General features: G+C 44.2%; 1 protein-coding gene across 2 annotated transcripts in view; it reads right to left on the minus strand.

Moving 5' to 3' along the window:
* Positions 1–15,008: 15,008 nt before the first annotated feature.
* Positions 15,009–21,877, minus strand: part of Mfhas1 (multifunctional ROCO family signaling regulator 1) — a 91,777-nt gene continuing 84,908 nt past the window's right edge. For both annotated transcript variants that reach the window (XM_085844020.1, XM_021169562.3), the window contains one exon: positions 15,009–17,542. Coding sequence is in view for 1 of the 2 variants with exons in the window: in XM_021169562.3 (XP_021025221.1) it covers positions 17,509–17,542 (34 nt within the window). In the remaining variant the exon portion in view is untranslated. The remainder of the gene's footprint in view (positions 17,543–21,877) is intronic.

The following is a 21,877-nucleotide window of genomic DNA, read 5'->3' on the forward strand; positions in this document are numbered from 1 at the left end:
TCCCAGTCACAGGGTGTGCAGGTCTGCTTTCTACGCTGCTGCTTTCTGTTTTTTCTAGCCTCTGCTCCATTGTAGTTTATCCAGGAAGTGGCCAGGGCAGCGACTCTGCCTCTTCTCTCTGTATTAAAGCAGTCCTTCTTCCGAGACTGTTAGTTTACTTTCCCATTCTGCTCCCTCATGCAAGATGTGCTTGCCTGGTCCATTTTTACCCACCAGGCTTATTCTAGCCAGCATTGCTGACAGCAGCTAGCAGGGGGGATATGAGTACAGGTGTCTTCCTCAGAAGCAGATATGGGGTGGTTGATTCATAGTCTCAACTGCACTTGTAAAGGAAACGAGGGTTGATTCGTGACAACCAACCAAGGACCCCACTCTATCCAATAGCAGCAGTGCTCTGGAAGCCTTTTATGAGAGTGTGATACTGGCTTCTTACTGGGTTACACCATTGACCAATGGGCTTATAATTGACTGTCCCAGATGTGAAAGATGCATCACTCCATTCTAATTTGGATCCACCACTTGTGTTCTTTGGTGGTTGCTCATGGAAATGGAGGCCTCACAGTTTCAACCTGTGGGGACGCAGAATGTATGACTTTGAGGACAGGATGACAAATTCCCCAGATGGCCTGCCTGGACTCAATTATCAGCTCTGCCACTTACAGTGTGACCCCCACACACATAAAGTAGCTACTTTCTTCACTCTAGTGACAAATCCTTTGACAGAAGCACCTTAAGGAAGAAAACCTCTCTAGGAGTTCAGTCCTTCACTAAGGGGCAGGAGATCATGGCCCGGGAGAGGCCTCGGACATCTTGTGAGACTAGGAAGCATAAAGTAAGATGAGAAGCAGCGTTGGAACATAACCCTTAAAGGTCTTCTCTCAAGTGAGCTACGTCTAGCAGTCAAGCGAGATGGGACTCATGTGCTCAAGACATGAGATGGCGTGAAATACAGCCATGTCACATCAACTCTGTGATTCAGCACTTCCTGTGATCAGTGAGGGGAATGCCTGTGCTACCCGTGCCCCCAACCCTACAAAACTTGCAGAGAGGTCTCCATTCCCAGTCCTCTGGAATGTGGCTTTATATGGAGACATGGTCTTTTAAGGGATAGTTACAGTTAAATACAGTCATTGAGGTGGTCCCTCTTCCAATCATCATAGAAGAAGAAGAAGAAGAAGAAGAAGAAGAAGAAGAAGAAGAAGAAGAAGAAGAAGAAGAAGAAGAAGAAGAAGAAATTTAGATACGCACATGTCCTGAGGGCTCATTACAGGAGAGTCCTAGAAGGTCATTCCCTCCCATCCTTAGAACAGACCTACCCCACCTACACTTTGAGGGCAGGTTCAGAGCCTCCACACTCAGAGGAAATGGATTTCTGTTGTTGAGGTCAAACAGATGGTGGGCCTTTGTTATGGTCACCTGAGCACAGTAATACACCATGTCTGTAGTTACTTGGGGGATGAAGCCAGTGAAGAGTCACAATGCACTCAGAACTGCACATGGGCATTAGCATGTAAGAGCCCCGGCACTCCGTCTTCAGCCAACTCTTCCTCTTTGTACTTCCACAGCTCATGCATCAGCACATGTGATAATCCATACCCGCAGAGTCCAAGCATTGGCACATGTAGTTACCCATAATCCCATAGACCAAGCATAGGTACACGTGGTTACCCATACACCCATAGCTCATGCATTGGCATTTGTGGTTACCCATACTCCTGAAGCTCATGCACCCACACGTGTGGTTATTTGCTCCAGCAGTTCCCTGGCACCACGCTGTGTTTCAACCTCCTCATCCTTCACAACAAGGAAATGAAGCGCTGTGTTTACCTACCTTCTTCCAGTAATGTACAACACCAAAAGCAACTTCAGAACTAAGTTCAAAGAGGTTGCCTGACAGAAGGTAAATGCATACTCTTTGAGTCAATTAATTATCCAAAGCAGAATTTACCATTTCTTCTCATGACCATGCAAAACAGGAACTCAAGACAGTGTTTATAACACAGTATTCTGCCACTAATGGATTAAAAGCTAAACACTGTGTGCAGTGTGCCTTTTTAGATGGTTATACAGTGATCTTCATACTCTCACACCGTTGTTAGAACATCTTTATGGCATTTGCCATATAATCAATCAGCTTAAAAGAGAATGGAGTCACCCAACCATTGCTACAACCTAAGGTTGGAACTCTGTTTTCTCTAATGGAATCCATGAGCAGCCACCTTCTAGCTCATTCTCCTTCATCCCCAGGCAACCAGTATTTAAATATCTCTAATTTACCTGTTCTGGGTATTTTTACATAAGCAGTCCTATAACACTGGCTCTTCAGTGATGGCTTTTTACCTGGCACAGTCTGGGTCATCCAGGTGACAGCATGCACCAATGCTTCATTTTCTTTAATGCCAAGTGATATCCAATTACTAAGACCTGTCACGTTTTATTTATCCATTAATCTGTGGGTCTATATTTAGCTTGCTTTGACTTTGAGCATGGTATGAATGACGCTGCTGTGAATGTTTGTGGACAAGTTTTTCAATGGACATATGTTTTCATTGGAGTGGAAAAACAGAATTGCATAGTTATGTAGTCATCTCATGATGAAAAATTTAAAGTTGCTACTCTTTCCCCAGTATTTGAGACACTGTATGGCACTAAGTATTACAATCTGTTGGTTCTGTTATCTTTTTTTATTCTGGTGACGCTTTCAGGATTACCTTGGGGGCTAGGTTGTATCTCAGTGTGGTTTTTGGTTTATATTACTCTGATGGGTAATTTTGATTATCTTCTCCTGTGATTGTTGGTCATTTATGTATCTTCTTGGATAAATGTCTATGCAAAGTCTTTGCTTATTTATTTTGTTATCTTTTTATCATCAAGTTATGAGTTGTTCGTGCCTTCTGGATATGACTCTCTTATCAGAAAGTGATTTGAAAACATCATCTCTGATTCTTGGAGCTGCTTTCCCGCTTCCTGACAGCATTGTTTATAGCACATGAGTTTTGATGCAGTCTCATCTATACATTGATTCTTCTCGTGCTTTTGCATCTTAAGCAGACACTCATTGGCTAACCACTGGGTAAGGGAAGATGACTACTGTACTTTCTGTAATATTGTGGTTTTCATGTAATCCTGTAAAGCAATTTGAGTTAAACTTTGTATGAGGTAGGCTTGTCTATGAAAGCGTGTTAGTTCGCTTTTCTCACTGTGACAAATTACTATAGAAAACAATTTAAAGGAGACTAGATTATGTTTTACCATTTCCGAGGTTTCTGCTCGTGGCTGAGTGGCTCCATTCACTTCTCATAGATTGTGCAGCTCTTTCTAGAAGACCACCATGTGGGGAGACCATTCTGCAGCTTGCAGAATGCATGCTTCATAGTTGTCTCACAGCCTTCTTACATAGGGTCCCACAATGCTAGACACACATGGTATGGGGAACTCCTTGATCTGCTAACAGTTTAACTGGTAGGTGCACCAATCTGGACCGTGGCCACGTTGGCCTCTGAGTGCCTGAACAGAGAACATGGTGAAGAAGTTTGGGGAAACCACTCCCTAGACAGTCTTGTACAAGCAGAGTGCCCCAGAAGGGCTCTCTGCCTGAGCAAAGCTCTCAGATTAGTTTACCCTTGCATGGCTTCAAGCCTGCAATCAGTGGGGTGGAGTCCAGCAAGTCCTTAGAGCAACTTTCCTATTGTCATGATGCAAGTCCTAGGCTTCCTGTTTGTTTGTTTGTTTGTTTGTTTGTTTGATTGATTGATTCATTGGTTTAGATGGGTTTTTACAGTGTGGGGGATAGGAGGGAGGTGGCCAGGGAATTTCACTTTTTTTTTTAGATAGATTTTTACTATGTAGTTCTAGATGACTTAGAAATTCTCTGGCTTCAAAATTTCTACAGTTCCTCTGCCTCTCCGCCTCTGTTCCTGCCCCTGCCTCTTGGGGTCAGGTATCATAGTCCATCTTGGCTTAATTTTAATTCTACTAATACCACCAGAAATCATGTCATTCTTAGCCCTGGTCAATAGAGGTTTTCTTCTTTGTAAGTTCTTTTTGTTTGTTTGTTTGTTTTTTAATTCCCCAAATTTATTCGCTTTACATCTCACTCAATGTCCCCCTCCAGGTCACTCCTCCCACAATTCTTTCCGCAATCCCTTCTTGCACTTCTCCTCTGAGCAGGTTCCTCCCCAACCCTCCCCCCCGCCCCGTACCCCTCACTCTGGCACTTCAAGTCTCTATGGGGATATGTGCATCCTTTCCCACTGAGGCCAGACAAGGCAGCCCAACTAGAAGAAAATATCCCAAATACAGGCAACAGCTTTTGAGATAGCTCCTGCTCCCGCTGTTTAGGACCCACACGAAGACCAAGCTGCACATCTGCTACATATGTGCAGGGAGGCCTAGGTTCAGCCTGTGTCTGTTCTTTGGTTTATAGTTCTGTCTATGAGAGCCCCAAGGGTCCAGGTTAGTTGATTCTATTGGTGTTCATGTGAAGTTCCTATTGGCTTCAGGGCCTACAATCCTTCTGCCTATTCTTCCATGAGAGTCCCCAAGCTCCATCCACTGCATCACTGTGAGTGTCTGCATCCATCTGAGTCAGCTGCTGGGTGGAGCCTCTCAGAGGACAGCCATGCTAGACTCCTGTCTGTTAGCATAACAGAACATCATTAATAGTATCAGGGATTGGTGCTTGCCCATAGGATGGGTCTCAAGTTGGGCCCAGTTATTGGTTGGACATAGTCTCTGCTCCATTCCCTGTTCCTAAATTTCTTGTAGACAGGATAAATTTGGGGTCTAAAGTTTTGTGGGTGGGTTGGTATCCTTATCACTCCACTTGGAATCCTTCCTGGCTACAGGAGGTGGCCTCTTCAGGTACCATATCCCCAATGCTATGAGTCACAGCTAAGGTCACCTACATTGATTCTTGGACACCTCCCTTATCCTAGGTCTCTATCACATCCTGGGGATGCCCACCCTTGAGTTGCAGATTTCCATTCATTCTCATGGCCATCTGGCCATCTCTCCTGTCCCTCCCCACACCTGATCCTGAATTCCTCCCCACTCCCCTCCCCATCCCCTCTCCAACCCAGTTTCCTCCCTCCAGCTCCTCTTATGACTATTTTATTCCCCAGTCTAAGTGAGATTCAAGCTTCCTCACTTGGGCCTTCCTTCTTGTTTGCTCAACTATGTTCATAGACAGTTTATTCGTAATAGCCAGAAACTGGAAACAACCTAGATGTCCCTCAACTGAAGAATGGAAAAAGAAATTGTGGTACATCTATACAATGGAATACTATTCAGCTATTAAAAACAAAGACATCATCAAGTTTGCAGGCAAATGGATGGAACTTGAGAATATCATCCTGGGTGAGGTCATCCAGACCCAAAAATGACATGAATGGTTCATACTCACTTATAAATAAATATTAGCCATAAAATACAGGATACCCATGCTACACACCAAAGACCAAAAAAGCCAAACTGTAAGTTTTAACACTCTTTCTCCTCTACCTTTTACCCCTAATTCTATCATAAACTCTACTAAATCCTGCCAGCCATACCCATGCCAAACCCCAAATGCTGGGTTCCCTTGAAATGACCACATGCAGGTTAATTAGTGGGCCACCTTTAAACCTTGCATCCCACAAAGCATTTGGGGCCTAAACAATGTGTTCTTTGCCATGGCATGACAAATGGAGTTTAGTCTAATTCTCGGTGGAACCCCTGTGCCCACACCCACCTGATAACCGCCCTCACATTCTTATTGTTATTCAGAGCTTCTAGACTCCCAGAGGAACGCTCATGAAGACCTTCTTAGGGCCTCTCCAGCCTGTATTTCTCCAGATGTCTTCAGGTCCACTCTACAAAGCGATTCCAGAGGCTTCCCAACTACACTATCAGTTATAGCTACATTGACTTCTTCTGCTGCTAGTTCTTCAGTGCTGTAACAAAATGACCCACACATGCAACTTGAGGAGAAGAAAGGATTATTTTGATTGGTGGTTTCAGATGTTTCAGTTTGGCCCCAGGCACTTGACCAAATCATCACAGGGGAGCGGTTTGTGATGGATTTGCTGTTTTACCTCATGATGGAAAGAGAACATAGTATGAGGGACCAGGGTTAAGTTTCCTTCAAAGTCACATCTGAAAGACCTGGTCCCTCCAGATAGCCCTCATCATCTGTTTCTATCATCTCCCAAAATATTGTTCTGGGCCTGTGAGGACATTCCCTACTTGATATGTAGCAGAAATGCCGTAGAAAAGGTAATTTTCATAATTTAAGTTTTGAAATATTCACTGCTAATTTTTACGTGATCTTTTCTGCTACGACTTTGCTGAAATCATTAAAATATTAGAATCTTTGTTATACAGTGGCAGTTCGTGAGAACAAATGCCCTTGTATTATGCCCAAACTTGGACGTTTTCAGTATTTTACCCTCAAAGATGACACCTGCTTTGGGCTTTCATAGATGCTTTTTAATCAAAAGTTATTCTTTCTAATCTCTTGCATTTGCTTGTCAATGTTCATTTGTATTTGTATCACAAATGGATATTAGCTGGTTTTGAAATTTACTAGGATTATGATGTTTTTGTTTTAGTCCATTGACACGGTATATCATATGCATTGGCTTTTAAAGTCTTCTGAGAGGCCACACTATTTCTGGAGTCTCGGGAGTATCAGGTGAAGGTGTGGAATGAGCTGAACAACATCACCCTCTGCTCACCAAATCCACTTAACATACTGTGTTCACATTGAGAATGCAAGGCTGAGATGTGATAGTTATGAATTTCAAATTTAAGCCACCTGTGCACTCTGTGCTAAACTTAGTTTAGTCAAATATAGACTTTTTTGTATGTTGTTGAGTTTGCTTTCTTGTTATATCCAAATTCTTTAGGAATTTTGCGTTGGAGAGTGTGAAAATGTGATGTTATAGTGTATGGCATGTGTTTGTGTGTGTGTGTGTGTGTGTGTGTGTGAGAGAGAGAGAGAGAGAGAGAGAGAGAGAGAGAGAGAGAGGGAGGGAGGGAGAGAGAGAGAGATCCCTAAAACAAACAATGGAAACTCTGAACTCCGTCTACCTGTCTTTCTTGGTGGTGGGTCTAAACAAATTCTATGAGCTACCCTTGTCTTTTAGAAGGTTGTAAAACTCTCCCCACCCCAACAGTGTTCTGTTAGGCAGCCTAGACAGTACAAGACTGAGGCAGGAGGACAATTTCCCTTCTACGGTTTAGTTATTTAAGAAAGGTCAAGAATGCTGAAGTTGACAAGATTCTCCAGGCTTCTTCACCCAAGCTATTGATACTGGATTTTACAGTGATTTTTTAAATTTTTTTATTTTTTTTTTTTTGGTTTTTTTGAGACAGGGTTTCTCTGTGTAGCCCTGGCTGTCCTGGAACTCACTCTGTAGACCAGGCTGGCCTCGAACTCAGAAATTCGCCTGCCTCTGCCTCCTGAGTGCTGGGATTAAAGGTGTGTGCCACCACGCCCGGCTTTACAGTGATTCTTATGCAATGAAGTCTTTACAGAATTCCAACAAGACAGAACAGAGCTCAATATGTTTCCAGAAAGTTCTAGAGAGCTAAGTCTCTCTTTACATAGAGGCTCAGTCAGTACTCATTCCTCTACGTGTTCCTCCTGTGTCCTTTGTAATATATATATACATATATATATATATTAAAAAAATCAAAATATTGGTGCTAGAGAGGTGGCTCAGCAGTTAAAAGCACATACTGCTCTAGCAGAGAACCTGAGTGTAGTTCCTGGCACCTGCATTGTTTAGCATTAAATTGCTTATAACTCCAGCTCCAGGGCTGAACTGGTTACTTCCAATGTCAACTTGACACAAGCTAGAGTCATCAGAGAGAAGAGAACCTCAACTGAGAAAATGCTTGTGTAAGACCCAGCTGTAAGGCATTTTCCTAATTAGTGATTGATGGGGCAGAGTCCAGCCCATTGTGGGTGGTGCCATACCGAGGTTGGTGGGCCTGGGTTCTATAAGAAAGCAGGCTGAGCAAGCCATGGGGAGCAAGCCAGTAAGCAGGATTCCATGGCCTCTGCATCAGCTCCTGCCTCCAGGTTCCTTCCTGGCCTGTTTGAGTTCCTGTCCTGGCTTCCTTTAGTGATGGATTATGATGTGGAAGCATCAGCTGAAAAACCTTTTCCTCCCCAAGTTGAGTTGGTCATGGTGTGCCTCACAGCAGCAGTAAATCCTAATTAAGACAAGGGAGACCCTACACCTCTAACCATGGGCGTTAACACATGTGCACATAAACACACACACACTAAAATAATGATAGTAAATAATAATATTTTAAAAAGGAAAACAGTCTGTGTGTGTTTTCCTAAACATGGGAGGCATCCATAAATTAATTGAACTGAGAGTTATAGTGAAAATAAATTCTCAGTAAGTGTAACACCAAAGCAAGTATGGCTAAGACGTAAGAGGCAGAGAACGCTCTGTTAGTTGCAGCAGTAAGGAGTCGGTGGAAGTCATTTCTAAAGCAATAGCCTTCCTTGAACTAAGGAAGCATGGAGGTATTACTCAGGTAGCCTAAACATATCCATGGAGAGGAGTATTTTATCAGTGGGTCTTCTTCTGAGCATGCTCAGTCTCAGGTCTAATTTAAGAAAGAAAGATAGACATATTTATGGAGGACACATTTACCTCAGTGTCATAGAATGCATGTTTCCATTACTATAGAAGCCTCCAAAGAACATATACATACATAAAAGAAATTTAAATAGAGGTATTCTATAATAGGAGAGACAAATGCCTAATTAGACATCATATGGTACCAAATAAAACCACCAGGACTAGACGCCGGTTATATCATGTTGAGATGTTGGGCCAAAGGGATCCCATGGAAACCCCCAAACCTCACAGGCCATTGCCAATGCTACTGGTTACCCTTTACAACCTGTTGGCAAGACCCCATTGCTGATGGCTTACATCACCATGAAGAAACTGAGCTGACGCTCAACCCAAAGCTTCAGCCCTCCTGCCTAGCATTCATAGTGCTTGAGAGTACTAGACAGGCTCCCCAAAGAGGAAGGTAATTATCAATTTTCCCCAGCTACATACCATTCAAACTACAGAAGTGACCAACTGTAATATATACCCACTGGTGAAATAGTGAGACAAGCATTATGGGAAGCCGACACTGTTAGTGAGGCCAAGGATCTGAGACTAGATAGGTCATGAGCACTAAGGGGAAACCCATTATTCTGCTAAGTGAACATAGCAATAAAATGCTTCCTAATGACATATTGGTATGCCCACAGATCAGTGAGCTGAACTCTCATCAGAGAAACTTCTTCTTGCACTAGATGATAATTAACACCAACAACCGGCAATGTGCAGGGAGTTAGAAACTTTGAAGCACTCAGCCCTAAATGAGATGTCTATCACAGCCCTCCTCTCAAAGCTCAGGGAATTATGCAGAAGGGGGAGGGGGAAAGATGGTAGGGACCAGAGGTGATAGAAGACTCCAAGGAAAACAGTATCTTCCAGATAAAACAGGACCGGTGCACAGGAACTCAGAGATGTTCTGATAGCATGCACAAAACCTATTGAAGTTCAAGTCAGACAAATATCCCAGCACAGAGAAGGGGAAGAAGGCACAGAGTCCCACCCCGAACCAAAAAGATATTGAAATGGCGGCTGCTGGGAGTGGGGCAATCAGTAATGAATGCAGCAATACTGGGTATATCAACCACACTCCAAGGAAGGCCCCATGCACAGGAGGAGTTAGCCAACACAAAGCAGACTCTCGTGTGTGTGTGTGTGTGTGTCTGTCTGTCTGTCTGTCTGTCTGTCTGTGTCTGTGTGTGTACATGTGTGCACACATGTATATGTGTGCATTTTTGTTTTTTATTTTTATTTTTGTTTTTTTAGGAAAGAGAAAGAACGTGGAGTGGAGTGAAGAATGGCGGAATGATCTGGGAGAATCTGGGAGAAAGGAAAGAATATGATTAAAATACATTGGGTAAAAAATAATTGAAAGGTTAAAATGGTGGACAGGAGCCACTGGGTAAACTTGGGTCATGTCATGAAATTCTAGCTCAAGATAAAGAATAGGACACTACATTGATATAGGAGTTTGCCCTTGAAGGCACTTGTCTTGCTTAGCTGCTAGCTCTGGGAACCCTGACTTATAGCTTGTGGCTAGAAGCATGGCGACCACACCCCCACCTCACTCCCTCCTCCCCCCCCCCCACCCGGAGGTGCCGCAGTCTTGGAAACCAAGTCAATCAGTGGGGTCTGATGCTGCCCTGGAAGAGAGTGGTGGAAGTGAGTTGAATGAGGTGACACCCAGTAGACTTGCTGCAAGAACAACTGCCTGTCTCTCCATGGGAAGAATGATTCCCGACACGCTGAGCTCATGGAAATCTGTGTAGATCTTCATGGAAGGAGAACAAAACAGAAATACGATCTGTTGTTGTTTGCTTGCTTGTTTGTTTTTCTGACACAGCTGTTTGAAAGAGAGTTTTTCTCACTTTGGGTTTCTATTGCTACAACAAAACACCACGACCAAAGCAATTTAGAGAGGAAAGGGTTTAGTGGGTTACACTTCACAGGATTGTTCATCATGGAAGGAAATCAGGGCAGAAACTCAAACAGGTAAGGAATCTGGAGTCAGGAGCTGATGCAGAGGCCGTGGAGGGTGCTGCTTACTAGCTTGTTCCCCAGGGCTTGCTCAGCCTGATTTCTTATAGAATCCAGGACTACCAGGTCAGGGATGGCACCACCCACAATAAGATCTAATGGAGGCATTTTCTGAAGTTGATTTTCCTCCCTTCCAGCTAATTCTATTTTGTGTCAAGTTGGCATAAACTAACCAGCATGTAGGTCTCTTAATATTTGGTAGATGCCATTAGTGAAGCCTCCTGTCCAGGTCTTTTCTTTGTCTTTATTTTGAAAAAATAAAAATCATTAAATGAATCTATATCTTACCAATTCTTATCCCCAAACTATTTTTCCCCTTTCCAGAGTGATGGCGTTAATAAAATCAGCACCAGTGGAACACTTTAGAAGACTTTTACTCTCATGAGTAAAATGAGAGACAAAGTCACAAGTCAGTTTCTCAACCTTTCAGACTCTAGTACAAATAGGGGTGGGGTGTGTGCTTAGGGAGCTTGAAGCTAAGGGACAAGGGAGGTGAAGGAGGTCACAGCGATCTCAATACTGGTCATTCTTACCAACATGTATTACAATAACCCTTCAGTATACTGGGGAAGAGTTCCAGGGTTCTCCTTGAATGTCAAACCCATAACTGCCTAAGTATGTTAACTTGTATAATCCTCATATAAAACAGCTTAATATTTGCTTATACCCTGCCTGCGTCCTCCCTTATGCTTAAAATCACCTCTAGATTACTCACACCTCATGCTATGCACCAGCTATGTAAACAGCTGTTACCCCGCATTGTTTAGAGGGGAATGATGAAAAGTGAGTCTATGCTCGTTCGCTCTACTCAATTTTCTTCGCTCAAGCTTCACTGTTGAATCCAAGGATGCAAGCCATGGGACTAGGGACGACCCTTACCTACATTTTCCTCAGCGACAGCTTCTCCATATTCCCTATGTCATTAAGAAGATTTCTGATGAATCTATTTCTGATGAATTTCTCTGAAAACAAGTCTTCCTTATCAGCCTTGTGTGGCGGTGAGAATTTCCTCTGCCATCCAGGAAGTCCAGGAAGGCTGTTGGAGAGAGAGGTACAAGCTAATGCATTTCAACTCCTAGGACATCATACAGTCCCAGGACATACAGAGGCACAGATGCCTGCATCCATGTATGCACACAGGCAGTATGCATGCAGTATGCACACAGGCAGTATGCATGCAGCTTGATTTCATCCTGTGATCCCTCAACCACTGAGCTTAAAATAAATCCAAGCCACTTGTCCTTTTGTGTGTGTGTGTGTGTGTGTACCACCAAATCAGTTCATAAGATTTTGTTTTCATTTCTTGTGAGTCTGTCTGTTGTGTGAGTTCGCTTTTTCAGTCTCGTGCAACCAGACGTTGTGAAATGGTAATACTTAGGACATCCTCCTTAAAATTGTTAGTTGCCACAAATCAAATGAACGCTTCCCGTGTTCAGAATTACATGAAGTATCTTCCCACTAAAACAGGACTAAAAATGCTTAGCACATCTTAAAATTTTAATCTAGGAGGTAATTTTACAATACGCTTCTAGAACATTCTTCTAATGAGTGTTTCTATTGGTAGAATTATTTCTTAAAGCTTTCAGAGTTCCTTAAATGTAAGAAGACACACTGCTTGGACTTTCTGTGAGCTGTGTTAACCCAGGACAAATTTCTTGGACCAGTGGCCCCCTACTGTGCTCTTGTGTTATCCACATGAGCTCATGGCAGTTTTGCAACTTTAGAAAAATGTTCCCATTTTCCCAGTACTCTGGTACTAACCTGTATTCCTTCAGCTCTATCAAGAGGGTCCAACAAAAAGGGGTGCCACTGATTGGCAAGCTTTTACTTCTTCCTGGTGCCTTTATCCTTCACGGACATCAGAATTCCCATTCTTCTGCCTTTTGATGGGAACTGGAGACCAGCAATTCTCCAGGAACCCCACAGGCTTTCTGCACCAGAGCTGGACTGTGAAAACATCTAACTTCATGGGCTAGCCAGCTACCAGGTTTTCAGGCTCTTCAAAGTGCAGACAGACATTTGGACTACCTAGCCCCTGTAGAATAAGTCAATCTAACAATCTCTTCCTAGCCCATATTCAATTCTAGTAGTTTCGTTCTAGATACCATTGAGGGATACAGGCCATGTCCGCACACTGTTGTAGAAGGCTTCTTTCCACACTGAAACACATGCTCATATCTGGTCTACAAAGACTGATACTTTATAACAGTGTCTAGAAGGTTCTCAGAGGCCTACAACAAAGACTGGTTTGCTTTATTTAATGCTTTATTTCTTAAAGTGTCTGAATCTTGGAGCCCATTGCAGGGTATGTGTTGGCATTGAGGAAGTCAGTCATTCTAAGGACCAGCTTGGGAAACACTCATCTAGGATCCGTGTTTAGAACAGTATTAATTTCACTAAAAACTATTGTTTGTATATGAAAATAAAAGATACTTCTTTCCTAAAGGGGGTTACGGATAATTAAATGGGGTTCCATTACCACATGCACTTTCTTATGTTGTCTAACCTAGCTAAGTTTATTTGCCTTCCAAACTACCCCTGTCACACACACACACACACACACACACACACACACACATACACACAGACCCCCTTCCTACAGAGAACAATAGCAGGTTCTCTCATTGCCTACCACCCTAGGTGACATCACTGGGGAAGTAACATAAGCCAAAGGTACCCTTGGTGCTGGGATTCAGCAGACATTGTCTCCTTGCATATGGTAGGTAGGATGGCTTCGAAGTTCTGTAAACTTGGTCCCTACTTCAGAAAGCACTCACTGAGGTGGTGGTGGGGGTTAAACAGCCCTGGGAGGGACCGGATTCTGTGAGAACTGACAGGCATCTAATTGTCACCACTGACACCTACTTTGTTGTGTGATCTGCTGAGCAAGTTTAAAGAACTCTGAAGTATCTTGCTACAACCCAGGTGCGAATTGTTGACATATGTTCAAAGTCTGTTCTCCCCGAGCAGAAGCAGGCAGCAGTAAGGATGGGTGTCAGAACTTGCCTGGGTTCTGCTGTGAGGGCGAGCCACCCCACCAGAAACATACCTCTTTTTTTCATGGCAGGTGGCTTCAGATATTTTACCATAGAGTTATATGGTAAATATACTATAGAGGTGCATTTGAACCAGGGTACCCAATACTAAAAGAAAAAGTTCCTTTTCAGAACTTTTTAAAGGAGAACATTCTGGTCTGAGCTGGTCCTGTCCCTCGGTCCCAGGTCCTCTGTGCAGGGCTTGGATTTGTCTGGTTTGCCTGCATTTTCCTTTCCATGTCTTTTGTTGTTGTTATTGTTTTGTTTTTAGAGACAGGGTTTCTCTGTGCAGCCCTGGCTGTCCTGGAACTCACTCTGTAGACCAGGCTGGCCTCGAACTCAGAAATCCACCTGCCTCTGCCTCCCAAGTGCTGGGATTAAAGGCATGTGCCACCACTGCTCGGCTCCTTTCCAAGTCTTATCTTCCTTTAAAACAAACAAGCAAGCAGACAGAGGAACGGAGCTTCTGAGAGGTCCCTCAGGGACCTGTAATTCCAGCCTTCTGGAGTGTTCCTAGACAGTATTTACAAGCTGCAGCAGGACTCCTGTGCTGAGCCTTAAAAAGGAAGCCCAGGGAGTGGGAAGTTCCAAAGCCATCACACATCAATAAGCTCCAATTTAGACAACACAATGGCTCATTGCAGAAGGAATCTGACTTAACAGACAGATGGTACTGGGCTCGGGCTGTGGTTGAGTAGTGGGGCACTTGCCTGGCATATGCAAGGCCCTGGGTTCAGCTCCCAGTCCCAAAAGACAGAGCCAATGCTTCTGAAACAGAGAAGAGAGTTTTGGGAGAGACGTGGGCCAGGGAGATGACTTAGTAGGTGAAGACACCTGGCAGGCGCCAAGCTTGCCCCCCTAAATCTCATCCCTAGGACCTAGATGGCAAATTGAGCAAACCGGCTTACCACAGTTGACCTTTGACTTCCACATGTGTATTTTGGCACCCCCCACCCCCCCACATTCACAAATAAAGTAAGTGGAGTGAAAAATAAAACAGTGGCTCTTACAGCTTTTTCCCCCTTTGGGGTCTCAAACAGATGAGAGCAGCAGACTCTTCTTCCCGGAGCTCAAATTTGAGCTAAGAACACAAAGTTGTCACTCCTTTTAACTGGTAAAACTGGACCAATAACCAAACCATCCCGGAAGTAATGAAATGCTGGAGCTACCACGGCTTAACCATTTCATTGTGTTTTTATTGTTTTTTTTGTTTTTTTTTTTGTTTTGTTTTTTTAATTTCTGCCCCGTTAGGACAATGAACTGGGAAACCACAATTACAATTCACAGACTGCAGCATGAAAAACACACACTCCACTGGAATCCCAACAAGCCCTTCCTCTTTATTCATTCAAAAGAGTCCAGTGCACACGTCAAACATGAGCACTGTCGGGTTTTTTGTCTTGTTTTGTTTTTCCTTAGAAGGGGGAAACATTTATTCTGGCAGCACTTGTACAATCCCAGGAAGTGGTTTTGATACCGTTAGTTGTAAGAATAGAAACCATAACAAACTCGGAGCGCATTTGAGAGGCACGGGGCTCCTCAGGTAGAACGAATTCCTCTTGTGCTTAGTGGATGGCCCCTCAGCTGCTGGCTGCTGAGTCTTCCCAGGTGTGAAATAAGGAAACAGAATTTCCCATACAGCCGCCGCTGAAATTCTTCTTGGGCAAGGTGGCTTCTGTATCTCAGCCCTCCCCCCCGACACTGAGGCAAGTTCTCACTCTTTGCTGGAGCTTTCTCGGACACGTGACCCTCTGACCGTGCCCACCCTAGCCACGACACATGACCGCCAAGGTTCCCTCGTCTACGATGCTTCTCTAGGGTTCAGATGACAACACACAACATCACTTGTCAGAAAGTAGCAGATATTCAGAACATGGGCATCTGTGTTTATGAAAAGAGCATCCATGGGCAGGGCATGCTCTCCCAAGGAGCCTTCTTTTGATTTGACATGGCCCTCTGGGAAGTAAACCCAAAATCATAGCGGACATTGAACTTTGCTGACTTGACAGTTTCAGAACTGTCTGGTGCCAATTAAAAAAAAAAAAACCAACAACAACAAAAAAACTATTGCCCAATAATTCAGTGGTCTATAAAGCAAGGGGAATGTTAACCCTCCGGTTTACACTTGCACACATACACATGAGACCTATGACAGAAGAGATCAACCAGATTCTCACGCATCCTGCAACTGTGTCCTATAAGGAAAGAGACATTTTAAACTGGACTTGTCATGTTCAAGTATTCAAAACATAGAGAGAGAGAGAGACAATCCCTACTAGATTCTGATTTCTGAGAAATTGCCTCCACATAACGGGCTCCAGGGGGCAGGGAAGTCAACTGAACAGATTCAACACGAATCTTATTTGTAACGCCTCAAGAAGTGCAGTCGCCTGCTTGTATTCCTCTTAAAGATTCGTGGCAACTGTCTGTGCTGTGACATTCTAGGAGTCAATATTTTAGAATACAGGTGACAGAGTAAGAACAGCTGACACACTTTTCTTGTGGGGAACAGTCAGTTTGACATGTTTCCTGTCAACACAGGGAGGAGGCGGATGTAAAGAGAGTCCTTTACATTCTTCAGAGAATGTGTCTCTACTGCAACACATGCTGTTTGGCCCTAACTAGGAGGACACTGGAGAGCAATTTGTAGAGTTTGTTTTTAAGTGTTTTACCTCCTAGAGATTTCAAAACAATGGTTCTACTAGGACCTTGGCAGCAGACTTCCTCCAAGTGGCTCTGCATGAATAAACAGCCAATGAGGGACGGAGCCCTGAAAGAGGATGCTCCTTCAGGAAGGCTACCAATCAGATGGAGAGGTTCACAGAGGGTTCTGCTAGATCATGCACACTGTTCCTGGTATCAGAGAGATGGGGAGGGGGGTGCATAGCAGGAGAACAGCTGCAAGATTTAGAACTGAACTCAGATTATCTCAAGTTATTCCAAGATTCGGATTTTCAGAGATTCTTCACCTCATCTGGCTTCTAGGAACACACCCCTCAGCCTCAGTGGTCAAGGGTGGAGACAGAACAGCCATCATTCTACCACCATGTCCAGTGACTAACAAGCAGGGAGGTGTGATGAAAAGGTGGGAGGGGACTCTGTCTCCATGGGCTGAACGCCACTGGTGAATATTAAGAGTTCTAGGAACCAACCTTGAACCTAGCTATGGACTACGAGGGAGAGGCTAGCTTTCCCTGTTCTTTGCAGTTGAGTGGGTGGGCAAAGGATTACGAGAAGAACCCAACGTCTGACGCTAAAAGACACCAGCCCCATCTTGGCACAACTCTCATGCAGAATATTGCACCCAGCGTTCACTCATGCTAGAAGCGTCCAACTGTATAAATTTAAATGTATTTTGCATATTATAAAAATAAAGATTAACATATACATATCTTACACTAGTTACGGAACGGCAATGAACGTCAGTTGATCCCTCCTTCACATTGAACAAGAACTGAAATCTGAGTGCCGCCTGGCCTGGAGCTATGGCTCGTGTGTACACAGAAAACACAATCCCTGAGAAGCCTGTTAACTTTTTTTTTTTCTTCTTTTCTTCAAGTAGCTTTCTCCTTGGAGGATCACAGTTCTGAGGTTCGGGTTGTGAAACATTCGCTCCATGTTTGCTTCCATCTTCCCAGCCCCCTCCAACCCCTCCAAGGGTCCTCTGCAAGCACCCCGGTGCGCGCACGTGCGCGGTTTCACTCTGGGCCCCCAAGGCGCTTGGGAGTACAGCAGGAGTCTCGCCAGGGGCGGGAGATGTCCCAGTCGGTCCCATGCCCTATATTAACTCCATGAAAATTCCACAGCCACGGATGTCACTGGTTTCTGTGCTTCTCACCAACGTTCTTCCTAGATGGGATGAGAAGACAAAATGACAACAGTCTCGGTTATAAGGAAAAAGAGCAGATATTAGAAACAAGTCGTCTGCACAGATTTCCATGCCTACTTCTAAAATTCTCTGTGAACGAGGATGTCAGGATCCTGATGACCCACCGAGTAAATAGTCTTCTTAGCAGTTAGATGAGTCAAATGTTTGTTTGTGATGCTAAGCGTAGGTCAGCCATAAGTGGGGACCAACACTAATTGCTATGACCACTTACCAGACGGGAACTTTACAAATGAACTAGCTTCATAATAAGCAAGCACAGCCTCTAAACACAGACTCGCTTCCTTAGGAAACACACACAGACGCGTGACTAACCATCCCCCACCCCAGGCTCAGAAATACACGCCTCAACCTGAGCTTATCTGCCTACTGCCACTAAACATGCTTTTATTTAGTGTTCCAAGCAAGGGTGTCAGTCCAAATCCAGGGTGTCTGAGCATGGCTTGAATATACTGTGGCATTCTCGGCCAATTAAATAATGGTATTTGCTTGAAACAAAACAGAGCGGAGAAGGTCAGATGTCTCTGGCTTTTATTTTAGCTTTCTACAGTGCTAGGCGGTGGAATTTTTCTAAGTGTTTTAATGACACTTAATGGCATATAAAAGCAAGGCAAGGAAAAGGACTATGGTTTGCCCCACTCCATCTCTCTCAATGCTTTTTTTATTGCAGAGGCGGGTGACTCACTATCCACCTAATATGCCTTTCAGCCCATTCACAAGCAGCTTAGTCAGTGCACTATCGGTATCACCCAAACCAGGAGCCTTCTGATTCCTGCATACATACCAGGAATGACACTTTTCCTTGTAGTACAGTATAGCTCCTATTTTCAATATTTTACCCATCCCATCAGGTCCTGGGGGGAAGATACCCAAGGGTTAAGGCATAGCTGGGTCTTATTATATAGGACATGCAAGACTCCAAAAGTATGTCTGATTGGTGGAATAGAGGTCAATTTTGGGGGGCTTTGAAGAATTTCATATTTCTTTGGCATTGAGCCATATGAAAATGTATGAAAACCTAGCAGTATAATAAACTGGTAACAAAGGTCTTGAAACCACCTCAAATTCTAGTAATAATACGATACGTCTAGCGGTAAGAGGATGGCCATATGAACACACACATCTCATTCAGGCAGTTAATGGCGCAGTGTGGCCGCCAGCTCTCGGTTCATGTGGCAGTAACTGCTTTTCCTCAGCGAATATAATGAACTTTCAGAAATGCAGACAGTTATTGTCTACTGTCTGTTCTCCTGAGCCACACATGGATCTGAGAAACACAAGATCGCCTAACCGAGGCTGCTAAGGGGGACATTCCCGTCACCACTTGCAGCATTGCTTACATTGTGATGGCTCTTGTTAACTGTCCACTCGGTGGATTCTAGAATCACCGGAGAGTAGGGCCTGGAGGAGATTATCTTGATTACGTTAATGGAGGGAGGAAGACCCGCTCATTGCGGGAGGGACCATTCTCTGGCTGAGATTCTGGCCAATGTCAGTAGAGAACTGAGCAACAGCCGGCACTGAAAGCTTGACTGTGATTGGCCAGCAGCTTTCAGATCTTATTGCGGTCAGACACTACCTCTCCATGATAACCTGTATCTTGAACCATGAGCCACAATAAACCCTTTCTCCCTAAAGCTGCTTTTGATCACGGAATTGTATCACAACAACAGGACACGCCGATCCCTCTCTTCACCCATCAAATCTCCAACCTTCTCTACCTTACTGCTTTTCCAACTCAGCGAGCCACCCCAGCCCTTCGAGGTTCACCCCAAATACCACGTCCTTAACCTTTACCTGGTATTTCCTACTACTGTTCTCAGTGCTATTCATAACGTGTCACCAAATTTCTATTTCAACCTGGCGTGCCTTTCTTGTCTGGCTACTTCTTTGGTTCTCACTCTGCGACTCTTGTGGGCAGGTTATGTCCGTATCCTCAGTACCTGCCACAATGCCCACCAGAGCACAAATACTCAACACAGCTACACAAATAAGCAGTAAGATGGGGGTCGGGGAGAGGAGGGGGAGGCCACAGATAGAAAGTGGCTCCGATACTGTGAGCTCTGTCCTATAATAGTATAGTATTAAACAGTATAAAAACATCGAGGAAGTGTTCAGGATAAAATAATTGATTAGAGTTAGCAATCTTGGCTTCCCTGAAAAGAAGGCATATACCCTTGGCTTCAGGGGCAATGGACTTTCATTGGTAAGGGAACCAGGGGTCAGTCAGCTGAGGACTGAGAGCTAGCCAGGGACCACTGTGCTCAACTGCCCCTCAGTTGAAGGGCTATCTCTTAGGTTAGCAGAGAAGGTGTCTATGAAGGGCCTTTTGAGTCACACCTAGGGTTTTGAACTTGAGCCTACAATCACCAGGAAGTTACTTAAGGCTTTTAAAAAGGGATCTACGTGACAGGCACTCACATCACAACATAAACATTGGAGAGGGGGCTAGAAAGAGATGCTTCAGTGGTTAAGAGCACTGGTGGCTTTTTCCAAAGACCCTGGTTTGTTTCCTATCACCTAAATGGGGCTCACAGCTGTCGGTACTTTCCGTTCTGGGGAATCCTATTCCCTCTTCTGGCCTCCAAGGGCACCAAGCACACACGGCACATAGACATACATGCAGGCAAAGCCCACATACACATAAAATAAATAAATAAATCTTACATTTTTTTTTGTATCAGTTTGAAAGGTAAGAAGACTAGATCGGTTATGGAGTTTCAATTACAGGAATCTGGCTGGATACAGAGTCAGAGGAAAGCAGAGAGCTAAAGACAAGGCTTATTTATGTCAAGGCACACTGATAAGATCGACAAATACTCTGGTGGCAGACTACACAGGTGGAAGCTATTAAATCTGACAGATTCCTAGCTCAGACAGACAGGCACAAAATTCGACCATCACCTCGGACAGAAATGGAGCAGTGAAGACTTCTGGGAGAAGAAGGGGTGAACACAGTTCTCCACCATGAAGCCCATAGGACATCCAAAGGGCCTGCAGATGGAGAACTGTTACATGAGGTAAGGAGTCCAGAAGGCTCTATATGAAGCCTAGAGTCTTCCCAGGTTAGAGCACCTGCCCCAACTATGGATGTGAAAACAAATGACGGCTCATAATATTTGGCTATCTGGGATGAAAGGAAAACCATAGCGTGCATTAATTGTTTTTCTTTTTTCTTTTTCATTTTCTGTACTTTGAGATGTGTGTAGAGGGTGACGATCCTGGAGGGACTGGTCCTCCTGGAGGAATCCATTTTTTAGAGAGCGTAACAGACTTGCCTGCCAGCGCTGTCTTCTACACCTAAACCAGCCAGTTCATGATGAAGGGGCCACCGGCTCCTTTATTGGTTTTCACACCCTGGTTCACTAGCCTGCTCTCATCCCTCCAGGACCCGGTAATAGAGAACTAGCCTCTGCATCCACACCAGCCAATCCTAAACTTGCATGCCTGCCTTGCCTTATAAACCACAAGCAAAGCTGTTGCCACAGCTCTTCCTGCCCAGTCCCAGGAGCAAGCCCATGCTTCCCCAGTGTAGCTTGTCCCTGCTCTCTGCAGGTGGTGTCAGCTGTCTAGTGACCTTTTAGCCTTATTCTCCTTTAAAGTGGGAACCTACTTTGTTATAAAGTAGACACAGGGATGAGAGCATCTGGCCCCGTGAGAACAGCACTGAAGCCTTGGGCTTTAAGGCAAAGGGCAGACCTGTGCATTAGTAGCTGGAGTGTGGGATGCTCTGTTCTCTGCTTTGTATGACTTACAGTATTATTACATGGACCATGTGTCAGGGGCCTTTACTCTGAGGGATGTTTGTCTCGATGTTATAGGTGTTAGTGACTACAACATGGAAAGATAGTACAATGTACCCCCATCTCCTTTTCATGCAAACAGGGGTAGGCATCAAGGATCACAATTTTTTATCTACTCTCCCTTGGAGATGGAGAAAGGGCAACCATGATTCTTATTTATCCAGCAGACACACTTGCCTTATATAGGCAGACCCCTTAATTAATAAGTGTCTAGATAAACACTTATCAGTTTATAAGTGTTTATAAACCAGTGGGCAGGTTGTTACCATAGTACGCACCTTGTAGAAATATTTTGTTTATAGTTTTTACTCTCTAGAACCTTCAGTGTACACTGCATATATTCCTAGTAGAAACAACAGTAGGTACATTTTATTGAACATTTATTTGCTCTATGCAATTATATTAAATGCTGTGTTTGAAATTACCTCTCCCCCTCCCTCTCCCTCATCCCCGCACCCCCGTGTGTGTGTGTGTGTGTGTGTGTGTGTGTTACTT

Source organism: Mus caroli, unplaced genomic scaffold (assembly GCF_978045245.1).
Source record: "Mus caroli unplaced genomic scaffold, Mus_caroli_1 scaffold_10, whole genome shotgun sequence".
NCBI lineage: Eukaryota > Metazoa > Chordata > Mammalia > Rodentia > Muridae > Mus > Mus caroli.